Below are 13,895 nucleotides of genomic sequence, written 5' to 3' on the forward strand. Positions count from 1 at the left end.
TAACTTTTATTTTAAACAAAAATTACAATTTATTTATTTCAAAGACAAGATAAAAAGGAAAGGTAATATAACTTCTTTCAACAATAAAATTACAGAAAGAAATAAAATTGACTTTACGTAACAAAGTGAACTAATCACATTATAACACAGGAAAGTTGTCTTTTAAACATTACATATTTACATTTAAATCCAGAACTCTTACACATAAATTAAACATCATATTTATTATTTATTACAAAATGTAGTATACTTACATAGTCATTATGAATATATTTTAAATGAGTCTACCATTTTTTTCTTTCTTGGTAAACAGTGAAAGTTATGACATATGAAGGCAGTGTACAAGGGACATTAAATCAGCTTTGATCCCATTATTAAGAAAACCATATAGTATTGGGTTCAGACAACAGGACATCATGCCTAACAAATGACAGATACAATACACCAACTTGAAATGCCTGTTTGAAATAAGGTTATCATTAAAATCAGTTACCACATGGAAAAGGTGTAGTGGCATCCAGCTAACCGCAAACACTAATATCAATATGGTCAGTCTGTAGAAAACACTGCGAGATCGCTTCCTGATTCGCATGATGGAACGGTTTACTCTAACTTCATGAACATTAGCGTTTTCTTCAGCCTTCATCTCAAAGCACGTAGGGACTGCTGGGATAAACTTATTGGATGAGCAGGGCTGACTTCTCAAGTTTTCTGGAAGCATTCTAGAAGGGTTCTCTGGAGGCCTTGGTGGAGCAGGTAACACACATGCTGTCTTCTTGCTGTATCTTCTCCTGTGTTTTCTGAGGAACGAGTAACTCCATTTGTGGCTGCTGGGCAGTTTCCCCGGAGTCCCGCTCTTTTTGGATGGCTGAAGAGTTAAGTTGATCATCTCCTTTTCTTCTTGTTTGATTGGTTTGTTGGATAATCCACAGCTTATGCTCCTGCAGACACTGGTATGACTGACAGTGAGACAAACTAAAGGCAGGATATACTGAACTAGCAACAAAGAGATAGTGAAAGCAATTCTGTATGAGTCGGATGGCCAGGACTCAACACATAAATACCGACTGCTCAGCAATGCAGAGTCAAAGGTTTCCTGCAGTTCCACAAGGCGATGAAATACTGGAAGGGGAGAACAAATCGCAAAACCTAGGGTCCACACGGTAGCGATCAGGAAGTAGCCATGGTTGGCTGTTAAATTGTTAGATACGGGATGTTTAATCATATGATACCTGACAATGGCAATTGATATTAAAATTAAAGTTGAAACAAGAACTGACACACATTGAAGGAAAGGCATGACATGGCACATGACTTTACCAAACATCCACTGATCCAGCAAGACAGAGGTCAGTGTGAAGGGCGAGCAAAACAGCACGACCAAGATGTCAGAGAAGGCCAAATTTCCTATGAGGAAGTTGACTGTGGTCTTCTGATTCCGCTTTCTCATGAGAGCCATTAAAATAAGCAGATTCCCCATAAAACCAAGAAGACTTACAAATGCATAGAGTCCAATCAAAAAATACTGTAGATCATCTACACTGCTTTTATAGTCATCCCAGACTGGGAAATCAGAATTCCGAGTGGCAACAGTATCATTCTCTGTGCTAAGGGTCTTGTTATAATAATTCTCATGTTCTAAATCCATATTATAGTCCTACATAGAATAAACACACATTAGTTACAAACCTAAAAAAAAAACTATGTTACTATATCAATCTAAGCATAATAAATTATAAGTATATAATGTTACATTTTAAAATTGGAGAAAAAAAGTAAATATAGAATTTTAAGATCCTTTACAATATTTTCTTAGTATAACTCTCCTGTCAAGGCAGCTGATATATGGAATAGTTATGTAATTTAAACTTAAACATTTCTTCTATTACTACCCACATCTTAAGCCCGAAATTGAGTTTTCTCTAACATTCTACATACTGTTCTAATTTATAAAGTATCACATTTAAGCTTCTTGGGTATAGAAATACTATCCCAAGATGTCATGGTATAGAGTTAGCAATGCTTATAAAATATAACATTGACTACATGTATGGAATGCTGCATGGCAAAATCATTCAACAGTAAAGTTCTTTGGAACATGCCAGATAACCATGAATTAAGACAGTCACTGACAGACAGTACCACTGGTAGTTTTAAAAAGAGAATTAGTTGCTAATTTATTTATTTATTTAGTGGTTTGGGCCACATTGGCAGTGATCAGGGCTTACTCCTGGCTCTGTGCTCAGGGATTTCTTCTGGTCAAGCTCAGGAAATCATACGAGTTGCCAGGGATTAAACCTGGGTGTCATCTGCAAGGCCACTGTACCCTATGCACTATCTCTTTGGTCTCCATCTGTTTGTTTTTTAATTAAAAAATTGAAAATAGAGTTTAGCTGAAAAAGATTTAATGCATTTATAGTCAGAAAAATACTGTATCTAAGTTAAATGCAGAAGTGATAATAATATACTACTCCACAAGTTTTTTCACTTCAGAAGCACCACAATGATCTTACTAATTTGCAGCTACTTATTAGAAATTTCCAGCTACTTATTAGAAATGGCACAAAGCAGCCTTTAAACACACTGAAACTGGCACATACCACCTGTAGCTCATAACTGGCTGTGCTTTAAAGAAAATTCCAATATAGCAGTAAGAGGCAAAAGGAACTATTCTTTTCCTTTAAATAAATATGTTTTCACTAATTATTTCAATAAGAATTCCCTACAGGGTATTCATACCAACAGTAAACCAATTCTGGTGAATATACATAAATAAATATCTTGCCAAATATGTGACTTAAAAAAGCATTTCACTATGTCATACAATATATACTTATCTACCTAAATTTATATTAATAGATTTCCTGATCTGAATTATAAAACTATATATATATATATATTTAAGTTAATTGTAAACACTGTAGTCTTCCACTTACAAAGAACTTGTAGATCCTGGTTTAGTAAATTTCCAAATAGGAAATCATATTATGTATATGTATTTGTTAAAAATAACTTTATATACAGCATGATATAGGGATCTCTGCTATGAAAAATTTTAAAATGTAAGGTTTTCATAACCTCATAACCTCAACAACTGATAATTTGTTGATAGAATTACTCTTTTAGAATACATCTATATCCTTTTAGGGTAAATTATTTCAAAAGCTCAGAGCCTTACTTATCCACTTATTCTAGACCCATAAGTTACATTGTTGCCTTAAGTTAAAAGGATAGCAGGGGTAAAAAGTGAGTCACAAAGGCCTACTGAATCATCTTTTTTATTTTATTACCATCCTGCCCTAACTCCAAATAGGTTAATGGGCATCAAATCAAGGTAGTCATGATTGCTTTCTCTGCCTAAATTCCTGAGTTCTGACAACCCCCTGACTCTGTCTAGTTTGTGTGATACTATTTATATTTAACATGTGTGCAGACTGTTTGTTACTGTCTGTATAAGCTATCTTGTGATTCACTTTCTTGAAACAAATCCTTTTTAATGACCAGCTACTGATTGCCTTTTATATTATAAAGCAAGGATAAAAGAGAAATCAATAGCTTTGATGGAACAGATAACTGTAGGATGACGTTCATTTAGAGTAAATTATGAAGGAAGAGGGAATACAGCACAGTTTGTGGTAATAAAAAGAATGTGGTTTTTCAGTACAAAACTCAGATTTTCTCTATTCAGTATGATCTGTCCTTTCTAAAAGACTCAATGTGAATAAGGAAAAATCTCTTCTTGCAATAGGAACAGAGCTTAGTAGAGTATATTGTGCATAGTGAAAGCTAAGTAAGATGTTACTAATCATCTTATAAAAGTATTTTCATCTTCCAAGATTTAATAGAAATGAGTCATGATATAAATATGGAAAAATTTGGGATGAAATATAACTATGCATATATTTGTACATGTGGAAATATCATTATATGCATGTATATGTGTTTACATAGATGTATATATGTGTCTGTTTATACAGACACTCTTTAAGTGATCCCCAAAATGACACCAGGCACTATCTATATAGGTAATTGTGATAGTTTAGCATTTTAAAGTATTGAATTATATTATCCTCGTTGACACAAGTTATCATGAAAGCAACATAAAACTAAAATAGCAAAAAAATATATTTACAACATGTTTGTATTCAGATGAAGTACATCAAATCATATAGCTTGGTAATAAAACTTTTTCAGAAAACATATACACCAAAAATATTGTTCATATAGAAATATCATCATAGTAGTAAGCAGAGGAAGGAATTTCCATCTGAGTATTCATCATATGCAGGGAAAACGGAGGATAACATTATCTTCCCTATCTAAAAAAATGCTAATTTACATATAATTTTAAAGAGGAAAGCTCTTTCATTAATGAAAGGCTGGTAATAAGGATTAGTTCTTTTATTAGCAAACTAATGTTTGCTGAACATCTAAACAGGTGAGTGCTCTGCTAGGCTGGTGGCATCAAGAAAATTAATACAAGGAATTAGTTATGTGATGACTAGAGTGTAAAAGTAAAGAGCCTATCTATTGTTACAAAAATATTTACAACATGTTTGTACATCACACTGTGTGTATACATATGTATACATATATATGGATATAAAGGCCCTAAAACAATGACAAATGAATGTTCAAAAGGCAATTTCTTGTCCCAAATGCTCTTTTTTCACTAGAGCAGGAATACTTGCACTGCTGCAGAACATAGTAGATAATTATCTGTATTTGTTGACTAAATTGATAAATGATACTTTTTCTTGTTCTTTCCTCTTCTAACATTTATTTTGTTTAACACTTATTTGATTTTGTTGTGACTACATTGTCAACTGTTTCCTGCTCACCAACAGGAACACATGCACATCAACTACCTGATGTCTATCTGATACTTTTTAGCACTAAATGTGAATCTTTACTCTTATGAGAAACTTTTTACAACCAAATACCAGTAATTACTGCTGATGGGGTCTGGAGGCTCGGGCAGGAATGTTAAGCTGTTTCTCTAAAAGTGCTTTGTTCTATATAGTCAAGGGATATTTTAAACGTCTTAGAAACTTATCCAGTAAGATTTAAACATTCTGAAATTAAAATCAAAAGTACAGGAACTTACCCCTTCACTCACTTTTTCCTGGAAAGCACAATAAGCAAGCCTAGAATGAAAATGTAAATCTGTTTAATAATCTTTCTAACAAGTGTTACAATGAATGTAGTTGAATTTCATCCAACCTACTTTACATATAGTATACATAAGCAATACAGTGATAATAAGCAATGCATAAGCTTATATTTGCATCTCAGTAAACCAGATAAATTATGAAACATAACCAGAAAAAATATTTCTAAATATTTGAGAGGAAACCTGATACTGACTGTGTGAAACCTTTGTTTTGCTAAATTATGAGACTTTTTCTTTTCTGTTTAACAAAAAAAGGTGGAACAGAAAAAACTCTAAAAGTTCTACAACAGATTTTGGCATTTTTTAAAAGTGGTTTTGTAAAGATCTGCTGTAATTTTCATATTGAAATTGAGCTACACCCTAACATCAAGACAAATGAGAACTCCAGAATAGGCCTTAACTATTTAAAACACATAGATTTTTTTTTTTAGATGTACAGGAGGGGAAAGAATTTCAGGGGAATCAAAAGAGTCTAAAAGAAAGGGATCATACAAATAAGGTTTCTTTGTTAGGGTAATTTCTCACCCTATAAAAATGCTCATCATCTCACAAAGGAAGCCAATTCATAGGATAAAATAGATTTGAAACATTTGATCGCCCCCACCCCCATGGTAAAATATCAGTCGTTGTTTATTTTACTGTAATCTTAAGACAGTGGCGAGAGTCCACGTCCTCAACGATTCCCATGATTTATTTTTAAAGCAGAATCTGGCAAAATTGGAGTTGGGAAGATAAATACAGCTCTGCTCAGCTGACACAGGGACGCGCCACCCTTTTTCCCCAATTCTGGCAGCAGAGTTTCTCTTCCCCGAAGAAATCTGAAATCTCGAATTGCATTTGGTCCCCCCAAATTCGACCGAGGACGCCTGAAGCTAGTCCCCAGGTTCTGGGGCACTTCGGGTTCGGGAATCCCACACGATGGACCCCAGGGCTAACCTAAAGGTCTGTGAACTGGGGGGGGGGGGCGATCACACGTTTCTGGTTTCTGGAATTCGAGGTGTCTGAATGCATCGGGGACCCACCGCATGGATGCGATGCGGCCGGTGGCAAACTGGAGCAACTGCCCCCGGGTCTGGGTCCAGCGTGGGACGCCGTGGCGTCGGGTGGACGGTACCCACGGCCACGCCGGAGCCTGCCCAGAACCAAGCGCTGGCCGAGGTCCCCCTGCAGGTCCCCAGTCCCGGACCCATCAGGCCGCCCAGACGGGGGCGGCCAGACTCGGAGGGCCCAGGGGGTGCGCCCTGCCTGCCCCTCGGGCTCGGCGCCGATCCAGGACTCGCCGCGCGGGGACCGGACGCACCTGCTCCCCGGTGAGTGCCCGTCCCGCCGCACGTGGGGCTCGGGCTCGGTCCCACCCGCGTCCCCCAGCGCCCCCGGAGAATTGCCGGTTCAGCGCTCCCCCCTCCTCAATTCCTACTTTTCCTCCTGCTGGGCTTCTGGCTCCTGCTCCTGGATCTCCCAGGACCCCAGAAATGCCCTGGGAACCCAGCCCACGAGGGTTCTCCTCCCCAGGCCCTGCACGGACTCGCCTCCCGCCCGAGAACCACCCCCGCCCCGCCGTGCACCCCCACCCCCACCCGTCGAGAGACCGAACCCCCTTACCTGCGATCCAGGCCGAGTGGGACTCCAGCGTCCGGGCGGCTGCAGGTGTCGGAGGACAACCTGGAGGGGGCTGTGGGGCGAAGGGGGCGGAGAACAGCGGGGGTTTGAAAGGCTCCTGGGGGACACGTGACTGCACGGGGACCCCCCCCCCTTCCCCCTCCGAGACCCTGCTCCAGGGCGCCTGCTCCGCGCCGGGGGCCGGAGCACCTCCCACTCCCCACCGCACCCCTGCCTGGTGGTTGCCACCCCGATGCCCCGGTCCTCGGTGCCCAGCCCCGCCGAGTGAATTGGGGGAGCGGGGAGGCGATTGCCTTTGAGAGCCCCGCACACTGGCGTGAACTTGGGGGCACGCTGAGCCGGTGGCTGCCCCGCGGGGGGTTCTTTAGAGCTTAGGCTCCCCCGAGCGGGCAGCGGGGAGGTGGGGGGCACTGCTTCAAGGCCCAGGTTCGGTCCCTTTGTTCGGGGAAGGCTAAACTCAGAGAAGGAAGGCTGCCCCTGCTCGCACGTTTTTGCAGGGAGGAAGGGTGAGGGGTGGGAGGTCGGGCGAGCGGGGCGGGGGTACCCGGGAGTAACGTCAGGGCGGGGCGGGGGTTACCCCGGAGTCCCGGCAGGGCGGGGCGTGGTACCCGGGAGTCCCTGCCAGACGGAGCTGGGGTGCCCTGGCGTCCCAGGACTCACCGGACTCACCTGCAGGAGAGCCACCAGCATCCAGTCCCGCCGTCCAGAGGAGTTGCGGGCTCTGTCTGTGGCGTGGAGCAGCGGAGGGAGGGAAACGGTTTCGATGGGTCGCAAGACTATTTAGCAATAAGAAGAGTGGAAAGAGCTGCCATAAGTTAAAATTAAAAAAATAAATAAATAAACCACACACACACACACACACACACACACACACACACACACAACTCCTATAGCCAGTCAACTTGTACTGTTTCTTAACGTGATTCCCATGCCAAGAGTTTCCAAGTCAGCACTGCCCAGGTTTGCCTGATTGACAAGTTCCCCCCCCCCTCTCTCTCTCTCTCTCTCTCTCTCTCTCTCTCTCTCTCTCTCTCTCTCTCTCGGTGTCTCTGTCTCTCCCTCCTCCTCCTTTCTCCTCTCCCTTCTCCGTCTCCCTGTCAGCCTCTCAGACTCTTCTTTCCCTTCCCCTCACCCCTCCCTCCCTTTGCCCATCTCTCCTCTCGCCTCTCTTTCTTCTGCCTACCTCTCTTCTACCCCCCTCTGTCTCTGTCCCAGTCTAGGATTCTCCCCTCTCCCTCTCCCTCTTTCCCTTCCTCCTCTTTCCCCTCTCCCTTCCCTGCCTTCTTCTCTCCCCCTTCTTCCCCCTAGCCTGCCTCTTCTCTCTCCTCCCCTGCCCCCCAAATCTCCCCTTCTCTGTGTTTTTGAACTCTCTGGATATGGATGCGCATGTGCGCAAGGGAAGAGACTCAAAAATGGAATTTGAATTTCTTCTTTACACATTCAGCGTTCATAAAGTCGATAAATTACTAACCATCCCCTCCCCCCTAAAAACGATCAATTTGCAAACTCCAACAAATACCTAAAGAGGAGGCTAGGAAGGTGGAGGAGGCCTGAGGGAGGAAGGGGAGAGAGAAATATTGGGGAGAGATCCTTATATCCATCTGTGGCTGGCAGTGCACTAGGAACATTTACTACATATGAAGAACTGAAAGTGATTCTATGACAAACACCAGAGCATGTATTTAGTGATGAGTGGAGTCCTGCTGGATTGGCAACGTGTCCACTGGAGTCAGCCACCACTCAGGGAGCTATGAGGCATGCAAATCTAATTTCTGAGAGCAGCAACAATCCTAGAATCCCAACCAAAATTCTAGTGGCCTTTTCTGTTGAATTTTATAGCATTTAATATTCAGAGGATTTGTGTTGATTGTTATTTTGTCAGCGAAGAGCTCTTAAGTATCACATGAAAGCAAAAAATTATCCTTTTTACACTTTTCTTTCTTTTCTTTTTTTTTTTTTTTGGTGTTTGGGTCACACCCAGTGATGCACAGGAGTTACTCCTGGCTCTTCACTCAGGAATTACCCCTGGCGGTGCTCAGGGGACCATATGGGATGCTGGGATTAGAACCTGGGTCGGCCGCGTGCAAGGCAAACACACACCTTACCCACTGTGCTATCGCTCCAGCCCCCCTTTTTACACTTTTCTGTTTTATTTCTGGAATTCTAGTACATTCTCCACCAAAGCTCGACAGAATAGGCATTCTGAGCAGACCCACGAGATTCTGTTAATAAGGAAGAATGGAAATGTTAAAAAGGGGTAACCTGGGGGCCAGAAGGATAGCACAGAGGGTAGGGCATTTGCCTTGCATGGGACTGACCCGGCTTTGATCCCTGGCATCTGTATGGTCCCCTGAACACCGCCAAAAGTGATTCCTGAATGCAGAGCCAGGATTAACTCCTGAGCATCGCCAGGTGTGGCCCTCAACCCCCCAACAAACAAATAACAATAACAACAACAACAACAACAAAGGGGAGACTTGTGCATAAACAAAGTTTGGTTCTTTAACTTTCTTATTCTGATATCTGTGCAGAATTGACACATCTTCCTTTATCCTTGTCCATCATAGTATGGAGCTCTATAATTAAGTATATACACGATTCCTTTATATACACTTTCTGCTAAAATCCACTGTGACTTACCAAAAAAAATAGTCTATGCTACAGGCTTTGATATGCATTTACAATGAAAGATGAATCTTCTTTTTCATTTTAACAAATTTGTTCTTGGGGCTTGAGTGATAGTACAGTGGGCAGGGCATTTGATTTGCACACGACTGACCCAGGTTCAATCCCTGGCATCCCTTATGGTCCCCTGAGCAGGAGTAATTCCTGAATGCAGAGCCAGGAGTAACCCCTATGCTCGCCATGGCCATGTGTGCCATGTGTGACCCCTAGACAAAAAAATGTTGTTTTTTCTTCTTAACTTGGTTTTTACTCTTGATGATATCAACCTTTAGGTTGAGGTAACTCTATTATATTATTGTAGTGTTAAATATCAAGTCATAAAAACTGTAGTAATAAAAATAAACTACAAACAAGTTACTGAGATCAAGATTTGATTTAAATCAACCATTTTTTTCTTCCGGCTACATAGATAAATATGTGAGTCTTAAAAATGAAGTTTGAATTTTCTGAACCTGTATTTAGTGTACATTATTAGCACTGTAGCACTGCCATCTCGTTGTTTATTGTTCATGGATTTGCTCAAGCAGGCACCAGTAACATCTCCATTGTGAGAGTTATTGTTACTGTTTTTGGCATATCGAATATTCCATGAGTAGCTTGCCAGGCTCTGCCATGTGGGCAGGATACTCTCAGTAGCTTGCTGGGCTCTCCAAGAGGGACGGAGGAATCGAATCCAGGTCAGCCTCGTGCAAGGCAAATGCCCTACCCGCTGTGCTATTGCTGCAGCCCATTAAGTGTACATAGAGTGAACAAATTATTAAAAATGTTTTCCCAAGAAATTGTTTCAGTTTAAAACTCCTAACGATATGCTTCCCACAAAAGAAGATCTGAAAAAAACCAACATGCTTCAATAAGAAGAAGATATGAGGACAGGTGTACTTTAATCTTTAAATTCCCTTGGAGGGATTCAAGACTAATTATCTATACTCTTTGTAGAAGATAATACAGTGATTTTGCTTCTATTTAATGGAATAGCATCCAAACAGGGGGATTACTACCTCTGAGATCAGAAATAGTAATGTCCACTTCTCTATGTAATTTTTCTGCTATTTATCAAATACTCACTTGGGAAATTAACTTAGTTTTTTTTGTATTTCAAAATTAAAGTGGTTATTCCCCAGTTCTGGTTGTTCCTCAATTACAAAAGACAGACTTTCTATGAAGGTGAAACTTAAATTACACAAGACTCCTAAGACAAATTACTGAATAAGAAAACTCTCCAAGCAATACTTAGGGTAACATTTTTTTCTGAAGGACATATTTGTTGTTTTTGTTCAACTTATTGCTATATTTTAATAAAGAACCATTTGTGGAGGACAATTAGCACAGTGATTTGATATCATTTCTAATAACTGATCCTGATATACAATGGCAATAATGGGAAGGAGTAAATTATTTTAAAAAGTCTAATTTGATACAATTATTTATTTATTTATTTTACTTTTTGGGTCAAACCTGGCCATTCACAGGGGTTACTCCTGGCTTTGCACACAGGAATTACTCCTAACAGTGCTCAGGGGACCATATGGGATGCTGGGAATCGAACCCGGGTTGGTTGCGTGCAAGGCAAACCCCCTACCCACTGTGATATCACTCTAGCCCCTGATACAATTTTTTAAATATGAATTTTGTTTTATTGGATAAAAGTTAGACTTTTAAAAAAATCTACTCTTTCTTCATAGTAAATTTAAATCTTTTTTTCTTAAAGGATGTGGAAAGGATCATGTGTTAGTGTTTTCAAACATTTTTTAATTTTTCCCTCTTTATTTAAATACTGTGGGTTACAAAATTGTTATAATGATTTGTTACAGTTGTTCATGATAATATATTCATTTTTTGGTGGGTGAGAAAATAATTTATTAATATTCCATAATATTTTGAAATTAGTTATAATATTAATTCACATCAGAATACATAAGTGTATTTATATACATAATGTTATAAAGTCAATTATATTTGTTGTTGTTGTTGTTGTTTATTTGCTTTTAGATCATACACAGTTGATAAATTACTTGGACTGAAATTTTGTTTCAGATGATCTGCACCCATGTCATTACTTCATTGAGAGAAGACATGTGTGTTCTTAAGTAGAAGAAAATAACCTATCATTCTTGGGGCTGAAGTGATAGATAGTACAGTGGGTAGGGCATTTGCCTTGCATGTGTCCAACCTGGGTTCGGTTACTGGTATCCCATATTGTTCCCTGAACACTGCCAAGAGTAATTCTTAAGTGCAGAACCAGGAGTAATCCCTGAGCTTCACCGGGTATCACCCAAATAGTAAAAAAAAAGAAATAAACTATCATTTTTCATATTATTCCTCCGTGTTTTGTTTGTACTTACAGATAGACAATACCAGGGCAGGGATGTATCGTGATCTCCAACATCATACTGTGCATGCAGGGAATATCTCTAACAAGTTCTAAGGCAAGTTTAATTTGTAACCTTAAACAGACCTAGTTTTGAAGAAGTTGGGCATTTGAATCTCAGAGATTTATCTGTCTGGGAAAATCTGGTATCCTTTAGTCACTCTGAAGATGTGTGTTGAGTAAGAAAGAGATTTTCCATGTGATGAGACTTCTGTACATTTTCTGCAGAAGAAAGAAAATATCTAGTTCCTTAGAAGAGAAAAATCCATGAATACATTTAACAAATGTGCATTCCCCATCTGTGAAATAAATCATGCTATTTAGTAAACCAAATACATCTCAATATGTTAAAATATGAAAACTAATAACTATTCATAAAAATTCAAAGAAAGAGAATATACTCTAACCCCAATTTCACCACCACTGTTGCCTTCCCTCCACCACTGTCTCCATTTTCCCAATCACCCCTCAAGCCTGCCCCTGTGTGGGTCCACAATAATTCTTAGATTGCTTATTACCAATAAATGGCTAACAGAATGATTAAGAAATATTTCGTTAGAAGAAAACTTGTGAAAATGATTGTATCTCACTATGGGGACATTAAGTCCTTATCTGAGGGTTTATTTACTATGCTATTGTTTCAAGTTAAATCTTCTGTGTTAATGTTTTTTATTAGTCAAGATTGGTTGGCTTCTATGTTACATCCCATCCAATTTGGTGTGCTATTACTGGGATGTCAGTTTTGTAGAGATTGGAGGTGCTGAGATTTCTTGACTATATTAGCTGTATAGCCTTTGTGGAAGTCAGTCGTCATTGCTTTATATTTATTGATTTAAATTTTAAGATATGGAAAGGGAAGATAAAAGTTTTGCTTAAGTAGCAAAGTTGTTTTCCTTTCCTTTTCCTTTTTCCTTTTCTCTTCCCCCTTCTTCTTTTCTTTCAATTTTGTTCAGTTTTCAATGCTGTAAATGAGGGACTGGAGTGATAGCACAGCGGGTAGGGCGTTTGCCTTGCACGCGGCCAACCTGGGTTCATTTCCCAGAATCCCATATGGTCCCCTGAACACCGCCAGGAGTAATTCCTGAGCACAGAGTCAGGAGTAACTCCTGCGCATCGCCGATTGTGAGCCACAAAGCAAAAAAGAAAAAAGCAACACTGTAAATGATAACACTTCCCACACACAATATTCCAACTATACACCCTCCACCAGAGTGTCTGCTTCCCTCCACCATTTTCTTAAGGATACCACCACCCGAGCAATAGCACAAGGGGTAGGGCATTTGCCTTGCACGAGGCCGACCCGGATTTGATTCCTCCGTCCCTCTCCGAGAGCTCGGCAAGCTGCCGAGAGTATCCCACCTGCATGGCAGAGCCTGGCAAGCTACCCATGGCCTATTCGATATGTCAAAAAACAGTAACAAGTTGTCTCACAATGGAGACATTACTGGTGCCCACTCGAGCAAACTGATGAATGAGACAACAGTGCTACAGTGCTATAGTGCTACAGTGTGCTGCAGTGTGTGTGTGTGTTTGTGTGTGTATGTGTTATCTGTTCTTGAACACGTTGATTGTTTCCAGATTTAGGCTATCAGGCGTAGAGTAGTACAGTTCTTATCAGTCAAAGACAATGACATACCAGGACCTTAAAGTTATAGGTGAGTTGTCTGGGGGCAATGGCTCCATGCACACCATTCTTTAGACAATTTTAAAAAATTGATTTTGTTCCTTAAAAACAATTTGTATGTTTCTTTCCTTTAATTTAATTTTCCTCGTTTTTTTAAGTTCTAAATGTTGTTTAAATGACAAACTGCTATTATTCTAAAAACTCAATGCAGCAATAAGCATCACAATTTTTTTTTATTAGGTTCAAACCTAATCAACCTAATCTGCCGAATATTTCAAGTACACAAGTTTGTTTCCCTCCCTACCCCTCCCAAAAATCCGTCCAGGCCATCTCTGAGTCAGGCTGGGCAACCTCCTCTGCCCCTTCCTTACCTCCCATACTTCTGGAAGTCCTGACAGCCACTCCCACACCCCAAAACCACTGCC

At 40.4% G+C, this 13,895-nt stretch overlaps 2 protein-coding genes across 4 annotated transcripts in view; one reads left to right on the forward strand and one right to left on the reverse strand.

Annotated features, from left to right (window-relative positions):
* Positions 1-13,895, reverse strand: part of NPY5R (neuropeptide Y receptor Y5) — a 25,114-nt gene continuing 11,219 nt past the window's right edge. Inside the window, exons 3-6 of one of the 2 annotated variants that reach the window (XM_055144734.1) lie at positions 7,463-7,569; positions 6,776-6,845; positions 5,108-5,147; positions 1-1,657 (exon numbers count right to left, since the gene is read on the reverse strand). In XM_055144734.1, the coding sequence (XP_055000709.1) occupies positions 320-1,657; positions 5,108-5,147; positions 6,776-6,845; positions 7,463-7,569 (1,555 nt within the window). In that variant the 3' untranslated portion in view covers positions 1-319. Of the gene's footprint in view, positions 1,658-5,107; positions 5,148-6,775; positions 6,846-7,453; positions 7,570-13,895 lie in introns of both variants that reach the window. The other variant, XM_004622742.3, reaches the window with a different exon arrangement.
* Positions 5,985-13,895, forward strand: part of NPY1R (neuropeptide Y receptor Y1) — a 27,615-nt gene continuing 19,704 nt past the window's right edge. Inside the window, exon 1 of one of the 2 annotated variants that reach the window (XM_055144737.1) lies at positions 5,985-6,115. The gene's annotated coding sequence lies outside the window, so the exon portion shown is untranslated. Of the gene's footprint in view, positions 6,116-6,142; positions 6,484-13,895 lie in introns of those variants that run through there. The other variant, XM_055144736.1, reaches the window with a different exon arrangement.

This window comes from Sorex araneus, chromosome 7 (assembly GCF_027595985.1).
Source record: "Sorex araneus isolate mSorAra2 chromosome 7, mSorAra2.pri, whole genome shotgun sequence".
NCBI lineage: Eukaryota > Metazoa > Chordata > Mammalia > Eulipotyphla > Soricidae > Sorex > Sorex araneus.